This window comes from Apis florea, unplaced genomic scaffold, assembly GCF_048593485.1.
Source record: "Apis florea isolate Af1SG1 unplaced genomic scaffold, ASM4859348v1 contig_2293_pilon, whole genome shotgun sequence".
In the NCBI taxonomy this organism is placed as follows: domain Eukaryota; kingdom Metazoa; phylum Arthropoda; class Insecta; order Hymenoptera; family Apidae; genus Apis; species Apis florea.
The window spans coordinates 3,048,595-3,069,941 of NW_028256554.1; the positions used below are offsets into that span (position 1 = coordinate 3,048,595).

Consider the following 21,347-nt stretch of genomic DNA (forward strand, 5'->3'; position numbering starts at 1 on the left):
GAGTCGTGCAAATTTAAATCGCGCCGAGACAGAAGACGGAAAAAACATTTGAAAAAAGAAATTTCGATCAACTTCATCCGCTTGTGCCTGAACTGAAACTAAATACGTGTATACGGTAGCGAGAGTAGCAGCACCCTGTAATCTGTAATCAATTAATACGATTCGCAGTTAATAATTCGCAATTAACCGAGATTTTCAACGGGAATTCGCAAAACTCGTTATTTCGGGGTATTGATATTTTTTGATTTTTTTTACACGATCATTATAAGATTATAAGAAATGCAATCAATATTCGATACGCAGAAAATTAAACGACCGATGAAATTGCGGTGGAGCAGAATTTATATTTATCATTAGATGATGGATCGTCGTTTCAATCTCGTGTAACTGATATCGCGATTGATCAATTTATCAGTACTGTGACTAACGTTGGTGCAAAGTTCAACCAATATTTGTCCACAGCACATAGTTTTACCTGAGAAATGCGTTTCGCGTGTTATACGTGCAAACTTGAAGAGAGAGCGTCTAAACATTGTGCCAATGCTGAAAAGTTCGAGCATCGATCTACATATGCGATGTCTTATCGTACAATGTTGCTACTTTTGTAGGTATATTATAAACTTGATATACAGTTGTGACGCAAAACGCAATAATTCTTTATTGACGGATAAATAAACCATAATAATAATAGTCTTGAAACTTCTTCATTCGGAGTAAAATATAACAGTAAAGAAAAAAAAAAATATTGCAAATAGTGTCTCGAACAATTGACTACATTGATGCAATGTACTGTTATTTATATGGAAAATACTTTGACAATATTTGCTTCGTATCGATTCGAGAAAATTGCTTAATTTTCGTTCGAGTTTTCACGCATGAAAGTTCTGTGCGTTCGACGCAACGTTGCAAAGATTCGTCATTTCTCATTACTTCCGAATTGGTTGTAGCACATGCACCGATTATTTCTCGCTTCGTGTCTCCCGACGTTTTTGTCTTTTTTTGTGTTCTCCAAAAAAGAAAGACATCAAGTGGATTTATATCGACCAAACGACTCGACTTTCACGAAATTAGTTGACCATGTTGTATCCATCAATTCGAGAAGATTCTATCGATAGTAGCTTTTACTGCACGTGATTTCAGTTTTATTTTGCATCGTGGATGAGATATCTATTATGTATTATTTTAGATATATATATATATATATATATATATATATATATATATATATATATATATATATATTTATTATACGTATATAATATATTCAATTTATCGTGATATTGATCTGTGGATAGGAAGAATTTCAATTTTCATTGGTCATTTTCGACCTTGAGATGAATTTATTTGGAATCAACATATCAATCGTTTGTACAAATGTACGTATACGTGGTGCACATCGGTACATCACATTGCATTGTTCGTTATCAAACGATCAAATTGAGTGAAATAACAATTGGACGGAGTCCAATATCTAGACTATTGAAATTGCATATAAATCTTTTGTAATTCTTTTGTAATTATTTTTATTTGATCGAACTAAAAATATCTAATACTACTATATATAACTAAATTAAATCTTTCCGTGTGCAATGATTTTTAATTTTAATCGTATATATCAACTATTATATTTGTTTTAACATTTTAACGTTTTCCTTCTATCTTTATTCTTATCAAACGTTTAGCTACTTTATTGTGGCGCATAAACGAGAAAGAGTTAGAAATATGTATAAACAATAAATTACAATATTGTAGTCGTATAAAAAAATTTGTTAAAATTGTTTTAAATACTGTTTTCTTACGCACGCGAAAATATTAACACGAAATATTTACCTTTGGATCACATTGACGACGAGGTGTACGTAATATAAATATCTATCTTACTCGATACCAGAAGATGTCAGTGAAAGCAATCGATAACATTTATCCCACTTTCGGTTAAACGTGACTTCTTTTTGAAGCAACTAGTTTCGCCTATCTGAAAAAGCGCATTCCTTTGTGCAAAAGCAAAGACCCAAATGGGGGTACGTCTTCAAATAAATTGAATTCAATTAGTATCAATCTTCAAGGTTTCAATTGAAGTCCCTGGTAACTGAATATTTTACATTATTAAATTTGTAAAGTTTTTTTTTTTAAATTGTTGTTGTAAAGAAATATCGAAAAGCATTTGGTAAAATTTCAATAGTTGGAAATATTTTTGGCAAAAACTTAGGATGTTAAATTTTAAAGAAAAAAGAAAAAAAATCCGTGCCAGATTCTAATCATTAACCTCTTTACATAAATTTTCGAAAAACCTCGAGATTCAATCTTCTTTCTTTGACAAATGAATTATCGTTATTACGTACATACATATAATATATATATAAAATAATTTGATGATTAATTAAATAAATTCGATTTAAAAATATATAGGGGCACATATAATATACGAAATTGTACGTATATACTATAAGATGTGTTTCGTGTTGTTGAACTACCACTTCTAGCGTTCACCAGTACCATAGAAGATGAAATTATTGGGGGAAGTTATCTGGCAAATAATGAATGATCGATCCACCAGTTTATCTTGCTGCTACATAATATTTAGATAAATATTAAGATAAATATCCAACTTCAACTTGAATATTCCCGGTATTTGTATCAAAATTTTCTAGTTTCTTATTTCATTAACTGATAGAAAAATGGTTGGTTGGAAAATAATTACAAATATCGAAAAAATTCAAATTCGTCGAAAACAAATAAGCGAAGGAAACGAGGATAGTTTGTAAAGCGTTTTTTTTTTTTTTTTTTTTTTTTAATATTAAAATAAAATGTTAACTTGGTCGAGGTTGTAAATATTGAATCATTTTTAATAGATGCCACATCACGTTTCAGAGATTACAGAATTTTTTTTTCCTATTTGTCTGCGATAGTACTCGATGTTTTAATTCATAAAATGCAGACTCTTTGCAAATAACGAAGAATTATGTAACAATTATTTGCGCAAAGAGCAATGCAGATTCGTCATGAAATTAGTCAATTAAAACTTAACTTTGAATTCTGATATTGGCCTTTGATCTGTATCTTAATAGCGCTATGTATAACCGTTCATGACTGAACAATGCCCTATCTACGTAATATATTCCAGTAAATGCTAAATCTGTCGGAATCGTCGTATATGTAAATTACTTGTTGAGGTATTGTCAATGTCCAGTTTAATTTATAGAAATACGATTTCTTCCGAAATGTATATCGCGATGATTCTTTCTTATTTTTGTAAAAAAAATATAGCCGTTCTTTGTTCTCTTCTTTTAAAATTTTTCGACATAAATAAATTACAACTTATCGATAAATTATTAGACGGTTATTGGACAACATTCGACGCGATAATTAGACTTTGTTTTTCGTATTTCGTATCCCACATTTCATGTTTCTATTAACCCAGTTAATATTTTGTTTTCAACTATGCAATGGTAGAGAAAATTTTCAGTTTCGTAAAAATCAGCTTGAACTTTTGTAAAATTTTTACGTGTTCCGCATGTCGAATGTACAATGAACTATTTCATCATCACGTTACTAACATTGAAACACTGATTCGCGGCAAAATTAACAATACGATTTGAATTATTCTACAGTGCATTAAAGGAATGATATGAATCTTAATTTGGACAGGACTATTCAATGCGTGGCCTAATTGGGGCAATAGCAGAAGTGAAATAATGGCCAATCATATGATATTGTCAATTCGCAAATAACGATTCTATAGATTTCGCTTGTCTATATTGATCGATATATTAGCCGTATATAATACCGTTAATATCATCTAATTTGCATAATAATAATAATAATAATAATAATAATAATAATAATAATAATAATAATGTCACCTGATCCCAAAATTCTGAGAATATCCTCATCGATTCGTGTTCGTTTATTCATTTACGATTTTTTATTATTATTATTTTTTTTTTCTACGTTATCCTCGAAACAATTCGTACAAGGATAAGTTCGAAATAGTTTCAACACGTAACCATAATAGATTATTAATATAACAGAGAGATATCGAACGTCGTTAGAAGTTGCAGAATGATTTTTATTATATTTACCAACATTGATAACGAGTTTTATTATAGAGTAAAATAAATCGAGCGGAGAATTTCATTGTACTCCATTTAATTCTATTTTCAAGACCGCAGCAGAATCTAAATGCACGTCAGGGTTCGACTCGCTTAGGTAGCTGAAAGTAAAGCGATTATAAAAGCTATGCTAATTGGAATTGACTTTTGTTGGCGGAGGAGGGGTTTTAAAGGTTTTAAAGATTCTCTATCAATATATTCGGTGAAAATGGTGAAAAAGTGGCGGTGGATAAATTTCATTTCGCATATGAAAAATTCTTATTTGAGGAATTATTCTTCTCGAAGAAATTGTTCATAATTTTTTTTCTCGCGTAAATTAAAAATTTTATTATCCAATATCGAGGTTTGAACGATGAATGAAAAAATGACTTACTCGCGTTTATTTGGATGAAAAATTAGTATTTTTATTCTCATCGCTTAAGTTATACTATATTCTTAATATTTGTATTCTTGTCTTGGTCAAGGAAGGCTACTTTACAGTACAAAGGGTTGAAAGAGCACTACGTATAAATAGAATGGTATGTGTACTGTATAGCATACGTAAGTGTACTCCAGGCATGACTTCTTTACCGTTAAAGACATTCTTTCGCTATATTACGAAAGGTAATTACCTCTTGAATCGGTTGAATTAATCTTGAAACTTTAATTACGAGGCTCTATGCGTCTCGACATTTGCCAAATCATATTCCTTTCTTCGCGAATCGACTTCTTATCATCGACGGAAAAGTTCAAATAGTTCAAAAATTCATGCCAACCTATGTTAAGTTCGACGTAATGATTATTTTATGTGCAGTCCAGATTAATTTTACAACATTGTTACGTGAATTGATTACATTTAATTTTGATTATCCATCCAGAACAAATGGGAAAGCATAAAGTAAAGAATAGTTTGCAATATACCAAGAAAACTTTTATAATTATGAATACACACAATCCGAATAGAAGTTCCGAATAGAAGTTTACTATGCAAATTTCCATTTTGAAATGACAGAGATTTCAAAGTTTATTACACGGCAATTTCATTAACTCGACCTCTTAAACAATTATACATGACACTTGTTTAAACTGGAACCACTTAATCCTTTATTCACCGCAACACGATTATCATCATCGAGAATCGCAAGTTGAAAGAAGAAAAATTTTCTTATCGTATTAAAACAAAATTCGCTAAATTTTACACAAAAATAATTATTAAACGATACAGTAAAAGTAAGAACATTATCTGTCTTTTTGGTTGGATTGTATTTATATGCGCAAAAAATAGCTTCAAAAAGTCTAATAACAACATTTCTGCAAAAGTACAGAATGAATATTTATTTCTTTTCCGTTTCATAGTTTCATTTCAAATAAAAAATCCTCAACCGAATGTTAAATTTCATTTATTAAAGAGCATACTCGATATCGCAAATGAGCTTATTGGCAATGTATTGGAATGTAAACGAGATAATTGGTTCTCAAGTACGTTAATATGAAATTGTAACATTATTACAAAAGTTATTCGATACATGCAAACTCAAATCCACGATATTCATTCATAATACGATCGTGTTAGCAATGAATTGCTACTGAGTATGCGTCGATCTATTACTACATACATTAAATCAATTTGAAAACGTGATTATGGCCATTTTGATGAGAAACAAAAATTCTCGAAAATTCGTGGTTTTTTGAGGGGGGGTAGGAATCGAAAATCGATGAATTTAATTTCGGATCGAAAAGTTAAATGATTCGTTCAGCTTCGATACACACGAATTCGAAATAATAATCACAATTCGAGAGCAATCGAGTTTTTTCGAAACTTGAACGAATAATCGAACTATGCCTCGATATTCGAGGCATTCGACTCGGTTTGATTGTTCCGCGATTTCATTGATTTAAGTTCGAGGCTGCCGGTTTACCACAGAATTGGGTAACGAGAAAATGCTCTCTCAACTTTAACTATGTTTCGTATCGGACTAACTTTCTGATTAGTTTAATTAATTTTTCTCTTTCGCGGACTATTTTAATCCTGGAAACAGATTGATTTCTTTCCTCAAATTCTCAAGTGCCAACGTCCGATGGAATAGTCGAATACTATCTACTTTTACGCACGATACGTTTAACTAATATATATTCTATATGCATTCGATCGTTCTAAGCCACTCGTTTTTTATGGAAAGAGAGAGAGAGAGTCCATTGCTCGAATCTCAGAGTTAACATCGTCTATAATCAGCCAGTTGTCTCGGAGAACAGCCACAGAGACCCTCTCGAAGCTTCACTTAAAATCACTTCACTTCTAAAAGGGTGAGCAGAAGAGTGGAGCAGAGTCGCGACATCTTTTGAAACTTTTGACTAGTTAGTAGTAGTAGTCTTTAAGGAATCGAATAACTTTAAAGGGATAACTTTGTAAGTAAAAAAAGTCAACACCCGATGCGGAAAATAAGGCTAATTAAGAAAGATTGTTTAATCAAGTTCGGTATTCAATCATTGGTCCCGTTATCAGTTCAAATCAGAAGTTCAAGTCAGAAGTCTGTGTGAGTTGAAAGATCTTAGATCTTCTAGAAAGATGAGGTTAGGATCGAATTCAATCCTAATCGATATTTAGTTCGATTCTTCTTCCTCGGTTACCTCGCACAATACCTCGACTAAAATATGAACTAGCAGAGATAAATAGTAACGCAACAAGGGATATTCGAATTGGATATTTGGCTTTTCGCAATTGAATATAAGTATTCGAAGTAATTGGACCTTCGAGCTCACTTTAGACGACAATCGAGTACGCTCGACACGCTTAAAGTATGATCATACCTCGAGAGTTTAAGACGATACAAGACAGCTTTAAGTTAAGATAACTAGCTTAAGTTGTTCTAAGATCACTCGAACAAGAAGATTACAAGATCATTGGTCGAGAAACAAAAAACAACGCGTTTCTAATTGAATTATTGAATTTTTTTATATCTTTCTTGATTCTCCTTTCAATTTTTAAACTTTAATATAACCTTTACTCGATTACACGTATATGTGATCCTCTAAAGAGACATTACGTTATGTATTTAATCAGATGATCTTTTAAAAAAATGCTTTTAAACAGATACGTTTTGCCTCGTTTTGTTTCCTTTCAATCTTCGCGTCAGCTGTTCTTCAGTTTTTACACGTACGAGATAACGTATCTCGTTAATATTCCGTTTAAACGAGTGGAAAACATTTCAAAGGCATTGTGCATTTGTTACAAAATTTACAAATTCTATCTAAAGTCATACGAATGAAAAATTCGAATAATTAGAGAAACATTTGGATCGAAAGCTTATGTTTTTCTTTCTTTCTTTTTTTTTTTTTTTTTTCTAAATAAAATTAATAAGAAATCGTTGTTATCGTATTTTCAAAGAGATGACGCGAATCAATATATTCGATAATATAAAAACCAGATATATGATATAAGAAATATAAATGTAAAATAATGAAAACTAATCGCAAAATATTGAATTAAAAATATTTCTGTTTTCTTCATGTTGATCGTATTTTATATTGGATATCGTACAATTATTGTTTCACGTGTATCTACATTTTGTGTTTTTTTTTTTCTTATCTATCGTTCAAAATTTCCCTCCAACTTCACTTCCTTTCACTTGGAATAAATGTACTGTAGCCCAGTTATCAGAATTGTTTCTCACTTATGAATCGTCTAATCAGACGTAATGAAATCTAATTGTAAGTATTAACTTCATTCATGAAAAGGTACTATATCGATTATCTATATCTAGACCATAACAAAAGTCGAACAATTGCAACAAACAATTGTTTCAACTTTTCATGTTCTAACAGATTGGAAGTTGAAGTTGAAGTAGATTGGAAATATGAACAATACGTCTTTGTTCATATCTTTTGTTCATACGATATAACACTGGTGAACAAATTTTTTAAAAGCAGGTGAACAAATATTTTATGTACGTGTAATATACGCCCCTTTTTTTTCTTTCTCTTTTTTTTTTTTTTTTTTTTTAATAAAACGATTTTGATATGCATGAAGAGAAAGAGAAAAACTCAATTTTTATTAGGTGTTCGATTGATTCAATCCTCTTCTGTCTTTGTAATTTTTGAAACCAATTTCTCGTGCATTTTCGATTAATTTTTTTGGTGGGAGTAATTTTTTTCGTGTCACGACACTCGTCCCAATTAATTTTTACTGCATAGTAATGAAATTGCATTCCTGTTTTTATGGAGGACAGCTTAAAGTCCATTTCATGTACATCTTTTTTTCATAAATATTATCACATATTATTACGTATTATATAACATTTTATTTTTACACCTGGCTACCTTCGATTCGTTTCAATCATGAAAGATTTATTTTCTCTTTATATTTTTTATTACCATCGCCTCTTTTTATTTTCTGAATTGCAATTCATTTATCCCGTATTGTAAAATAAATTGATACATTAAAGTTGAGATTGAAATAAATTTCAGCTTGGGAAGAAGGCAAATACAACGGTCTTTAAAACAAATTTTATTTAATAAAAAAAATATGTATAATTATTGAAAATGATCTTGAAAACAAGAGAGAAAACGTGTAAAAATTCTTGTTGAAAGTTCTTCTTTGTGACAAAAATAATTTCGATTCATGATAAATAATCGAAATAATTGTTCGTGAAGTTTATGCATTGAATGAATCTCCTTGTTCAATACACACCTGGACTAGCAGATTTCTTAATTAACGTTGACCTGCGCATAAACGATATATCCTGACTTTGATCGACAGGCGAGTGTCGACACTATTGACCATCAAAAATCTGTGATTTTTTTCACTTTGAACATTTATCCGTTCATTTAAGTTTTTAGTAAAAATCTTTATCTACTTATAAAGTCAAATAAATAGATATAAATAGATATAAATCAATATTCAAATTTACTTTAGATTTTTTTAAATTATAGATTCAATTATACACAGTAAAATAATAAAATGTGAAAGTAACAATGTAAAAAAATTATCATAAAATGAAGTTACAAAATATTTGGATAGATATGTTTTAATATCCAGATATAGAACGTATCACGTAATGTTTTGATATTTTGACAAATTTTACCTTGAATCTGAATGTTGATTTTTGGTCTATTCTCATTGGCTCGAGTTATGGATTTTGAACGGACGAAGAGAATCAGCCCCAAAGTGGTGAGATTAGGAAGCACGATGATCTAGAACGAGGATAGTTTGTTTTGTATAGTTATAGAGTGAGCGGTTATGGAGCCTTTATATATAAGTTTGGATCTATTTTCTGGGTACATACGAGACATTGCGGATAGTAGAGGCAACAAAGGCGTGTCTTAAATATTTCCCTCTTTCGCAAATAATTGTTTTTCGATTATTCGATTATTTCTCCATCCCTTTTTTAAATTTTGCGTTTGAAATTTTAATTAAAATTGAATTTATTTAATTTGCATGTACTATATACATATTTTAGGATTTTTATGCAACGTAAAGAATTATATCCGTGAGGAAAGGAAACGATTAATATAGTATCTGAAACGAATAGCTTCGCTGCTTCTGGAATCTCAAGTGAGAGGATCAAAAGGACTTAAAGGACATGGCTTGTTACCAAAGTTTTTCAAAAGAAGGGATGTTTTCTGTATTGGAAAAACTATGAAGGCAGAGCACCTTTTAACGATGCGGAACAAAATTGATTTTAAAGTTTCAGTTAAACGATAATTCTGAGACTTGCCACAACCGAGAGCTGAAATTTAATAAAATATTGAAATCTAATGTTTGTTATGTATACGTGATCCGTTTCATGTGAGTTTCATGCGTTTTTAATAAAACGTTTTATATATTTTCGAAAATAATCACGTTCCGGAATGAGAACCACTGGAGTCCAGATGGATGGAAAGAAAGAGTTGAATTTATAGATGGACACAGCATAAAATTCCTTAATACCTTATTTATGAACTTTGTAAACATAACAATCGATCATTTTTCTTCTTCTATTCCTCCGTTCGAACGTATAAATTGTTTGTAATTTTTACGACTTAAATGGAATCACTGGAGAGTAACTCGTTATACTCGTTATACTTGTATTAATACCCGGTGCTTTTGCGGCCTTATTTTAAGAAAAATTCTAGATTTCTCTTAAAAATAGCGCGCCTTTCTTCCTTAGGAGAAATTATCGCTCGACGTTAACGTTCAAGGTTTTTTGTTCCCTCAATGGAAGATATAAACTCCGAAGAGAAGGACTTTTATCTTTGGGTATATTCGGAGTGACCGCAGGTACTCTGAATGCCGAGGAAACATCAAGCTATTCGTCAAATTTAAGGAAAAGATTTTCCCTCTGTTCTTTTTATGTACTTTTCCACTCGATTCTCATTGTGTAAAAATAGTTTTATGGATAAAGCCAACTTTTTACCTAGTTGAATAGAATATCCATTATGCCTGGACAGCTGCCTCTCAAGATTTTCAATTATGATGTTGCCATTTCCAGATGATTTTTGATCCCATTGATTCTTCTTAACTAATTAATTTTTTTGATTGAAGAAAATTGTACACAAAATTATATTATACAAAGTTATTAAGTTATCAAGATAAATCAGCTGGCAAAAATGACAAATTGCAATGGTATAATTGTATTTATCCGGGCAATTTTCAACTTATCAATCTATTATTAGCAGAACCGTTTTCGCATCTTTTTATTCGTTCTTCGTCGTGCAGTTCTTATTGCAATGTTTTATTACGGAAACAGTATTGACATCCTCTTTCACGAGGATTATTTTCGTTTCGACAGATGCCTTTTCTTTGCTCCACTGCCAGCCGGAATCAATAGAGGTGTCGATAAGTGAAACAAGTGAAAAATGAAATACCAATCTGGCCGAATTTTCATGCACTAGACACGTTAATTAAAATATGATCCTATTTAAACTTCAAACTTATCTGTAACAATTTATGTATACAATCTTAAGGATATATAAAAATTATAGAGATTGTTGTGAGTGAAATTAATTTTTTCACTGTAAAATAAGAATATAAATATATAAAAACAATACTTGAAAATTTATCTTTTCATTTAAATTATTATATGAAAAATAAATTCAATAAAGTTTTATTTCAAATGTTGAAAATGTTGCAATTCTACACTTAATAAGAATAATAAAATATGCAGACATTTTATATGAAAGAAACAAATATTGTAGAAAAAAAAAAATAGATTCGAAAAGAGCGTTGAAAAATTGAAAGGTTATTCTGCATTTAAAATTAATCTTTTGAGGGCAAAAGATATACTTACAAGATGTTTCAAACGTTGTTCACGAAACAGTGTCAAAATATTCGATAGATAAAACTGAAAGAACACGTATCCGTATAATTATTTTAATAAAAAAAAAAAATGTTGTAATAAAAATATCTAACAACAACGAGCTAATTTTTTTCACAAAATACTCTAACGTTGTCTCGTCGAGAAAAAGTTGGGACACCCTGTACGTGCCTTTGTAACGTTTATCAACAGAAAGCTCAGATATCCATTAATATGTACGAAAAGTGTATGCATATACATAGATATGTATGCGTCTAGAAAATATATCTCTATATTGATTGAATTCACGTTGCGCTCACAACATCTCTTCCTTTTTAACAATTCAATTCACGAAATAAATTTTTTTACATTTACAAAGAATAAACGACAACTTGGAGAATTTTTTAAAATCTTATCATTCTTTATCTTTATAATATTAAAATGCCATTTGTAATACATTTGTAAATTCAAATTAAACATTTCTGTAAATTCACGATCGATTCTTTTTTTATACATAGATCGTTTTATCCACGATCATGATACGTGCTTGAATTTTTCCACCATGAACCCTCACGTCATATATGTATAACCATTTCTCTTGACATTTGTGTTGTACGTATATGGATTTTTCTATTGACATCTCGTATATACGAAATTGGCGGATGTCCTGGTACACGTAGACTTTTTCATATTCTGTACTTCGGCATTCGTACGGTACGTGAAATTTTCCATGAACATTTGCACCGAGTTAAATTTACAACGTGCAGCGTGTAGACTTATGTAAACGTTAATGCCTATTTTCACAAGGATGGTTGTGAACACGATCTTTGTATTTTTTTCGAAAAATATTTTTTCCTCCCTTAAGAAATAATTCGGTTACCAACATTTATTAACAACATTCCTTCGATTTAATTTCATCGATTTCGATTCGTTGAAAGTTTTGAAAACGAATTTTTAAGGAGCAAATTTCTACGATATTCAACGCTTAATTTTCTTAACTTCTTAATTCTTAAACCTAAATTTTCCAAGGAATATTATGGTTGTACGGTTTCCACCTTGGGTGGCTAACTGTCGATCTTCATCCTCTTCAATATGGTTTTTCCAGTAATTAACGGTACCTCGGCAACGAGGGTGGTGGTTCATGTATCGAGGTCGTTGATTCTACGGGAAAGATATAACACGGCAATTGCTATTGAACAAGCGACGACACGAGATATACTAATTAGTTATTAAGTTCCTTCAGATTCTCATATTTCCTTACAATATTTCCTTACGCCATTCTCTAAAAATCAAATTTTTATTTATTTCTGTTAATAAAAAAAAAACTTGTACTAATATAAGTAAAGTATATTAAAAATTAATATACATATATATATATATAAAATACGAATATAAAAAAATGAAATACGAATTAATATAAATTTAAACGAAATTCAATTCGCCTTGTATAATTGATTCAAATAAATACAGAAGAAGAAGAAAAAAAGAAGGCAGACACAAATTAAACCTCGATGAATTGCAGTGTAGATGATTAAAGGAACTAAAAGTAAAATATAATAGTAACAGATCGTAATTTGTACTTTCATAAAGGATGTTCGACGATCGATAACTCATTACGAGACTTCCTTTAAGATTTGTGATAAAATATTTTTTCGCCATGCACGAAATATAATATTTTAATATCGATATTTGTTTCTACTTTTTTGTGCACGTTGTTAAGATACGTTTCGATACTTAAAAACGTTGTTCGATACTTTCACTCATAACGAAGGAAAATATTCATTATTGCTCGAAACTATTTATAAATTATCTATCATATCTTGTATGAAACGAAGGAAATAAAACGAAACGCGATATAACTGATCATTTCCTATCTTTATCTAAATTGAAACACTTTTAATTTCATTTTATGAAAATTAGAGCATAAAAATAAAGCGGCAGATTGTAAATTGATAAATCGAAGTTTTAATTACTTGGAACAAATAAGTAAATTTTTCGCCCGTCGGTGTATAAATGAAAAATGGTTACCTCAATGAATTGGTTCGATAATTAAACATAAAGATGGTTTCATTTTAACGAGAAAATTTATTGGTGAAATTTTCCTTTAAGGAAAACAAAATATTTAATAAAAATTAGCGGTGTGTTATTACACAAAATAATTACAGTTATATAAGGTATAAACACACGTTATAAGCGTGTTCACGTTAATACGTAAAAAAAAAGAAAATTACTCGTAATGTGAAGACTCGAGTGAGGCTTTTTTAGTTGCAGAATTTTTAAATAAAAAATTAATAAGAAAAGTTTGAACAAAAAATGTTATACCTGACAAGTTGCTCGTTACTCTTCTTTTTCCCTCTTTTTTTACGTTATTGTAAAAATAAAGAAGATACATATTTTGCATAATTTTATTCAATATAACCTTACTTTACATCAAGCGTTATCCAAGCGTGAGCTCGAGCACCCTCTGGGCCTCTTGTATCACAGAAGCCATGAGACGTTAAAGAAGTAGCCATGATATCAACGTTCCGTTGATAACTGCAAGTTATTAGCATTGAAAAAAACATTTAAATTAATTTTTGTAAATTTTATTCCTTCTTATTGTTAATTTCTCTTTGATATTATGATTTATTACGAATTAAAAAAAATGACATCTTGGAGAAAGGAAAATTGTGCCGTGAAAAACAAGATATGTGATAATAAATTAAAAAAATTAATCTCTATATGTTTAATGCAGTTAATAAAGTGCTAGCTGGATAACTTATACCAATATCGAATGGGCAAATATTTACTTCACGTATGGACGAATTAAAGGAAACTGCAAAGGGAACTCGATATCTCTGTTAAAATATCTTTTCTCAGAAATGATGTTCCGTTAAGACAACAGTTTATTTTTATGCATTTTATAATTAAAGAAACTGAAATCTTTTTGGGACTCGTTAATACAATTAATACAAGAAAAGAAAGATACTTAAATCTTTAGAAAATGCAATATTTATAAACAATCGAGTAAAAATTGAAAAAATTCTGAATTTACGAAATAAATTCATCACAAAGGAAATTATACGAAGGATTTTGCAAATTTTAAATTGAAATAAAAATATCCTATCTCTGAGAATTATAAAAAATTTGACAACCACATTTCAAAAATACATTTACAAAAAGCATATAATAATTAACGTTTTGGTTTTTGTTTCGACAGATTTTTCTGATTTAATCTTTAGAAGATTAAAGGGCACATTTTTCGTTATTGGAAAACAGTCACGCAATTTTGATATTTACGTTTTATCCCACTAAAAATATATGCATTCCGTAACAGTTACACTAATAGTTTTCTGATGTCATAGGCTACATTCCTATCTACAACCTGCTTTCGAAACGTTGCTTGTTACGATTTGTGACATGGAAAACATTTGTTGTAACTCGTAAATTTCAAGTTATTCAAATTGCTTCAATTCTTTTATGCCTAATTGCCTGTTTTTTAAATTAGTACTAAACAACTTCGTACGCGGAGAATGGTGTTACGTTAGTTTCAAAAACATTATTTTGCACAAGCCATTTTAAATGATCTTGATCTTCGAGCTAGCTTAAGACAATCTTTAAAATAATTTTATTCCTCCAACGTGACAAATGGTATTGATCATTCATTTTGACTTTCAAATGACCTTCAAGTTATTCTTCACTTTAACCTTCAAATCAAATGTCATGCCAATAATCAAATATATCCTTGGAACGAGATCTTCGATCGATTTGTTATAATTATAATTGAATGATACGGAGAAGTAAGATAAAATTTTTATTAAAAAAAAACAATTTCTTCTCTTCGAGCAAACACGTGATAAATTTCGCTGAAATAAATATCGTATTTCGTATTTCATTGTGTGTCGAGCAGAAATGCGATGTACAGAAGAAAACATATTGGTTGCAGTGGAGAATAAAGGCGTTGACAGTCTAATATCGTTTTTTTGGACACCATGCGGCGAATTCTTTTCATTTGAAAAATTGATAACGCGATCGAGCGCGAAATTACGGATAGAATTTTTCCTTTACTCGAAATTACGATAGAATTTTCCTTATACGCGGAAATTTCTATCAAGAGTTCGATTCGTGGAAATGATTGATAGATGAAAGAGTTTTCAAAGTTGAGATTTCACCGCATACACCGAATTATAGAGAAATTACGCATGATTTAAAGAGTTATATAAACGATTATCGATTGTTATAAAATTATCAATTATTAATTTCGTTATAGTTATTAACGTTACGTGGGCTTTTTAATAAATTATCCATGGATCTTCATAAAGATAGTAAAAAGTTTTCGCTACAATATTACATAAGGCAAGCTTAACTCAAAATAGTTTTGCAGCGATTTGCACAAGGATAATATGTTTTTACGTAGAAATTGTAAATTTTCTATTGTAACAAAGAATCAGAAAAATTAAATAAAATAAATTTTTAGAAAGATTTGTCTCGATCACGTTTGATTTACAATGATTTACAATGATTTACAAATGATTACACAAATGATTTATTTATGGTAACAACTTAATAACTTAATAGTAACAACAATTTATTTCTATTATAATGTTTTATATTTATATTACTTTTGATCGTGATATAATTATAAAATACAAATATAAATATAAATTATATATCATTTTTCACCGGTTTTTCTCTAAATAATTTTTTCTAAACAATTGATATACCGGATTTCATTTTGTTGAACTTCATCTGGAATAATTGTAAAACATCAACTTGTGTAAACAGGGGTAAAAAAAATTTTTTTAATCCTCTTCTGTTAATTCGTTGTTCTTTAATCTTACCTCCCTACAAAGGAATGAACATTTTAGCAAGATAATTTAAATCACTTTCTATTTAGTTTACAACAAAAGCTTGACTATGTAAAAGCTAAATTAAAACTAAAATCAAATCTTTAAAATACGAACGACCTAATTGAAATTTAAGAATACTAGAATTACAAAGAAACATGACATGATTAATCATATTTTCTATTACGTTACTTTCTACAATGTTTATTTCGAAATTTCTTCCTTATTCGAAAGCATTGACCGTCACAGTCAGTAAATTTCTCAAACAAACTTCGTTGCCTCTAGCAAAAGTTATTTTAGTTTAGTTAGATATCAGTTCTAGGAATAGGAATCTAGGAACTTTATTTGGATGTTACATCGAATATTTACGATTTAGTTTTAAACAAAAAAAGTATCTACATTCCACCTTAAAATTACTATTCCATCCATTATTTTAAAAATAAACAGAAATACAAGATATCCGCACTATGATCTCTTATTCTTCATCTCTTCTCATAAATGAATGACAAAAATTGCGGCAGGATGGAAAAGGAAGATCCTTTTGTTATTTTTTTTCTTTTTTTTATAATCAAGATAATAGTGTATCTAAATTTTTTTACGTTCGAAATATTTTTCGGGAAAGGAAAATGATCTTTAATTTCCTAATGGAATTCTGCACGTTTTATCATATACAAACCTTCCAATATTCCTCCACTTTACGGTATCAAGACAAATTCACCTATGTACGATATAACGATTTTAAGAGAGATACGAGGTCAGGAATGAAAGAAATAGTTTGGATATTTCGTATTGTATCGAGTGGAGTACATATGTCCCATTGATAAGGCTAGGTGGAACGTTCAACGTGACTTTCATGTACGATGGCGTATTTTTCAACTCTCTGTGAATTACATACATTTTTCGTAACTCCAGATGACATACCGACGCGCACACGTTGAATTTACATCTGCGAAACGTGACACGTAAATGATGTCATTAACAGTGTTGCATTTATTTTGCACAAATAACAAATTTTCCTTTTCTCGTTTTATTTGAAAAAGAAAAAAAAAATAGTTTGTTTCAATTCAATTTATCGTAATTCGATATTATATTATAATAATATTTTTTAAAATTGAATTATCGAAAATCAATCAATTTTCGTAAGATACTTCATTTTGTCAATAAATTATATATTCTTGGAACTTTTTTTATTTTACATTATCAAATAAGTATTAACAAATTGATTCGTTTCGTTCGAATATTATTATTTCATTGCTTAAGGATAAACAGAAAATACTTTTAATGAATTATAAATTTATTTATACTCCGAATATTAATTATTTTTCTGCATAACGAAAGATGCAGATTGCGTTCATATTCTATGCAATATATCAGTTAAAATCATTCGCGATAGACAATGCAACACTATGCTTGTTGAATTGTTCGAAAATTGTTCTCAAAGGATGAACTTTTACAAACATTTGTACACACACTAACCATGTGTATTTAGATTATCGGTCAAATGTTATTATTTAGTATTCCACAATCAAATCTAATATTTAGACTTTGTAAATATAATCCTTAATTAATTCTCATAAATGTTTTAATCCGATTTCTGCTTCAATGATTATATTCCACGAACAAATTAAATCCAATTGAGCAATCAGTTCTTTTTATATCGGAGAGGTGCCATTTCCTGTTATAATTGTACAATTTTGAAGATCAATATCATGAACTGAACCATAATACGAATAAATAATTGGATGATTGGTTTTTCCATTCAACATGATACAAAGAACATTTCATGCAATAAATCCTTTCTCGGTCACGATAATTAATTGTAAATAAGTAACAACAAGCACTACAACAACAAGTAGATTAATGTAACAAATTACAATTACGTTACCCTTTATTCAAATTCATTTCAACTTTCGATTCTAATGCCGTTTAAAACTCGATATATTTGATACATCGAATTTTAAATGAAGTTTTAACTAAAAGATTAATATATAAAGTGTATATAATGAAAGATATCATAGATTTACCGTTTGACTAGTAAATAAAATTTTTATATTGAAAGAATAGAGAATAAAGAACACGTTGGAGAGAGAAAACGGATGAAGTAGATAAAGCGAGTACTAAATCAATACTTTTGTGTGGAGTTGGGAACAAAAATCCTGTCAGCTACATTGTTCCAGCTTTTGTCAAAAATGATCTCGTAGGGGTCGTCGTGATACGCGAAATAAACAATAATTTTTTATTCTATTCTACATTTATTTGATTTTATGAAACTTTTGCATTTGTAAATATTTCGTTTCAAACTTTAAATTTTAATTAAAGTTAGATTAGTTAAATCCTTTTGATTCTCTGATCAAATAATAAGAAACAATTTTCATTTGAAACAATTTACCTTCCTCTAAATCATTTTTATCATTTACGAATTTTACAGAAACATACATTTTTCGATCCATCTTATTTCACGTTACGTTATACACCCCTTGTGTATTTCACCACGATTAGTCTCGACTAATAATCCTGATACATATTCTTCTTCTTTAAAAAAAAGTATCTTTGTAACACGTATGTACATGTTAATCTAAAGAGTTGAAAAAAATATCCGTTTTTAATCCACAGTTCCACAAATTCCTCGTAGAGAAAAGAGCAAAAAAAAAAAAAAAAATGTCAAAATTTTGTAAAGTTATATGTAATAAAATGCGTAATAATTTTGTCAATTTTACTTTTTCAGATATTAGAAAGCAATTTAAGCTTTCGCGAACACGATGAGTGTGGCGAAAATTTTAACATGGATTTCGTATTCTCTCGTTGTATGCGAGTGCCACATTCGGAAGGGGCGCGATGAAGATGGCTCGAAGCTTATACGTATCAATGGTGACGTTATTCTCGGTGGAATCTTTCCTATGCACGAACAGGTATATTTCCATCGTACTCTCTACCAAATAGTCCCAAATTGATTTATGAAAGGAAAATTCTATTACATTCCCGGCTTCATTGTGTCATTAAATTTCATTACCAACTTCGACTAAGCCACTTACCAAATTCAACTAACTTCGATAACTGCCTAATAGTTTCATTTCCGAGCATCGTAAGCATCGTAAGAATCGAAAGTTTCGTTCGATATAAAAATTTTAAATAATCATTCGTCTAAATTATATCTATTTATCGTAAGTATCGAAATCAGAGAATTGTATCGTCATGGAGGAAAATTGAGGATTTTCAAAGGAGAGATTAAGAAACATTTATAGGAAATTTGTAAATATTTTTTTCAGTGAAAAGAAAACATTGTACGATATCGTTGAAAAAGAAAACGGAAACATTTTGCACTCGAGACATTAATATTTTGATAAAACTAGACTTCGGAGTTAAATCTTTTTCATCTTGTGCGTGTTTAAATTTATTTCTCTTCAAACGAATGTTCTGAAACGGTAGTACACATTTTTAAACATTTTTTAGATTTAAAATACTGAATGAGAACTGAGAAATACTAAGAAATAGAAAAAGAAATTTAAATTTATTCGTCTAAATTCTCGCAAATAACGTAAATAAATTATCCTCATTAATTATTTGAACAAATTATCGAATCGTTATAATCGCTTAAAAAGAGAGAGAGAGAGAGAGAAAAAGAAAATAATAATCGTGCGAAACGTTCTTTTTCCTTTCCTTTTCTTTTTTCTCTTTTTTTTTTTCTTTTTGTCCTCTTATGTATAATCAGAAATGTTGCGCTCTACTTTCTTTCTCACTTCTAACTTATTGATAGAAGTGGCATGTTTCGCACAAGCTCCAGGGAATTGAAAATACATACTTTTCTTTTTCCTAGCTTAATCTTTATGCGAATGCATCGAGTCACAAAGTATTATCGATTGTTCGATTTACGTAGTATTTTTATTTCAAAATCAAATTAATAAGTTTCGTATTTTCGATTATCGAATAATCTAGATCGAGATCCGATCAATCCTCTTATTTCACCTTTTTAATTAATCTAGTCCGTAACGTGAACGTGGTTTCCACCGGAAGGCAATTAATTATTCAGTGCAAGTATGTATTAATGCTGACATATATGCATATGCGGCTTTCAAGAGCGAATTACTCGCCTCTGCTCCGCTTTTAGACAGTTTAATGTCCAAGATCTATGCTACGTGTATCCTTTAAAAGTAGCGTGAAGGCAAACTGTCTTCAGGATTTACAGTTAGACGATCACGAGAGGTCATGAGGTTAATTCTTGTTTAAATGGCAATTTGCTTGTTGCTAAAAGTTGTTGCTTAATATTAAAATTACTTAATGCCTTAATCGCGAAATATTTGAAATTAAAAGACGCTCTGCGTATAAATCGTCGCATAAATATGTAACTTAAATTTTCTTCGTGTAGATTAGGTAATAAATAGAATCGAATAGAATCAATTTTCCTTTCCTTCTATGCATGGATTTTCTTTTCGTTGGACAATCCATTGATGCGAGAAAATGGAACGTGGAAATTGACTTTTGACAGAACTTGAAGAAACGAATATTTGTCTTTGATAAGTCAAAATTTTTAGTTTTTCATTCTGTGAAAAAAAAAAAAATAATCATGTAATTCCATTGTTAAAAATAATATAACTATATTGTTCCAGAAGATAAAATAATAGAGGAGGATGTAAGAGTAATTTGGTTCAGTTTTCTACAAATTAGCTTTGATGGTTGAATCTATGCTATACGAACTAACGAAAACTTTCCAACTGTTCCTTTCACTGTTTAACAAAACTTTGCCAATTTGTTGGACTCATCCAGCGTGCATTCTCTTTTAAAGATAAACGCAGACAGCTAATTGTTTACGTAATACACGTTAACAGTTAAATAGTAAGTTGAAATTAAGTCATGTCGTGCACTTTAAAATGATACTGTACGTTTAAAGAGCAATGATTTAGCGTTGATTAAACAATTTATCGAAATATTCCATTTCATTCAGTGTTTGGACATTTTGATTTTTTCTTTATTTTTTTTTTTTATATTAATTACATTATAAAAAATTGTATCTCTTCACTATTTGTTGTTAAATCCTAAAAGTTATGAAAATTATTAAAGTTATCTATAAAAAGATCGCTTATATTTAATGGGAAAATAAAGGAAGACACATTTGGGAAAAACGTGTTAGTTTTTAATATCTCCGAAGAAAGTTACGAAGATAG

The 21,347-nt window shown here is 29.7% G+C and overlaps 1 protein-coding gene across 1 annotated transcript in view; it reads left to right on the forward strand.

The window, feature by feature from the left end:
* The window catches only part of LOC100871342 (metabotropic glutamate receptor 7), a 35,242-nt gene that overhangs the window by 1,700 nt on the left and 12,195 nt on the right, over positions 1–21,347 (forward strand). Inside the window, exon 2 of the mRNA XM_086904035.1 lies at positions 18,914–19,097. Within this exon, the coding sequence (XP_086760161.1) occupies positions 18,948–19,097 (150 nt within the window). The 5' untranslated portion in view covers positions 18,914–18,947. The remainder of the gene's footprint in view (positions 1–18,913; positions 19,098–21,347) is intronic.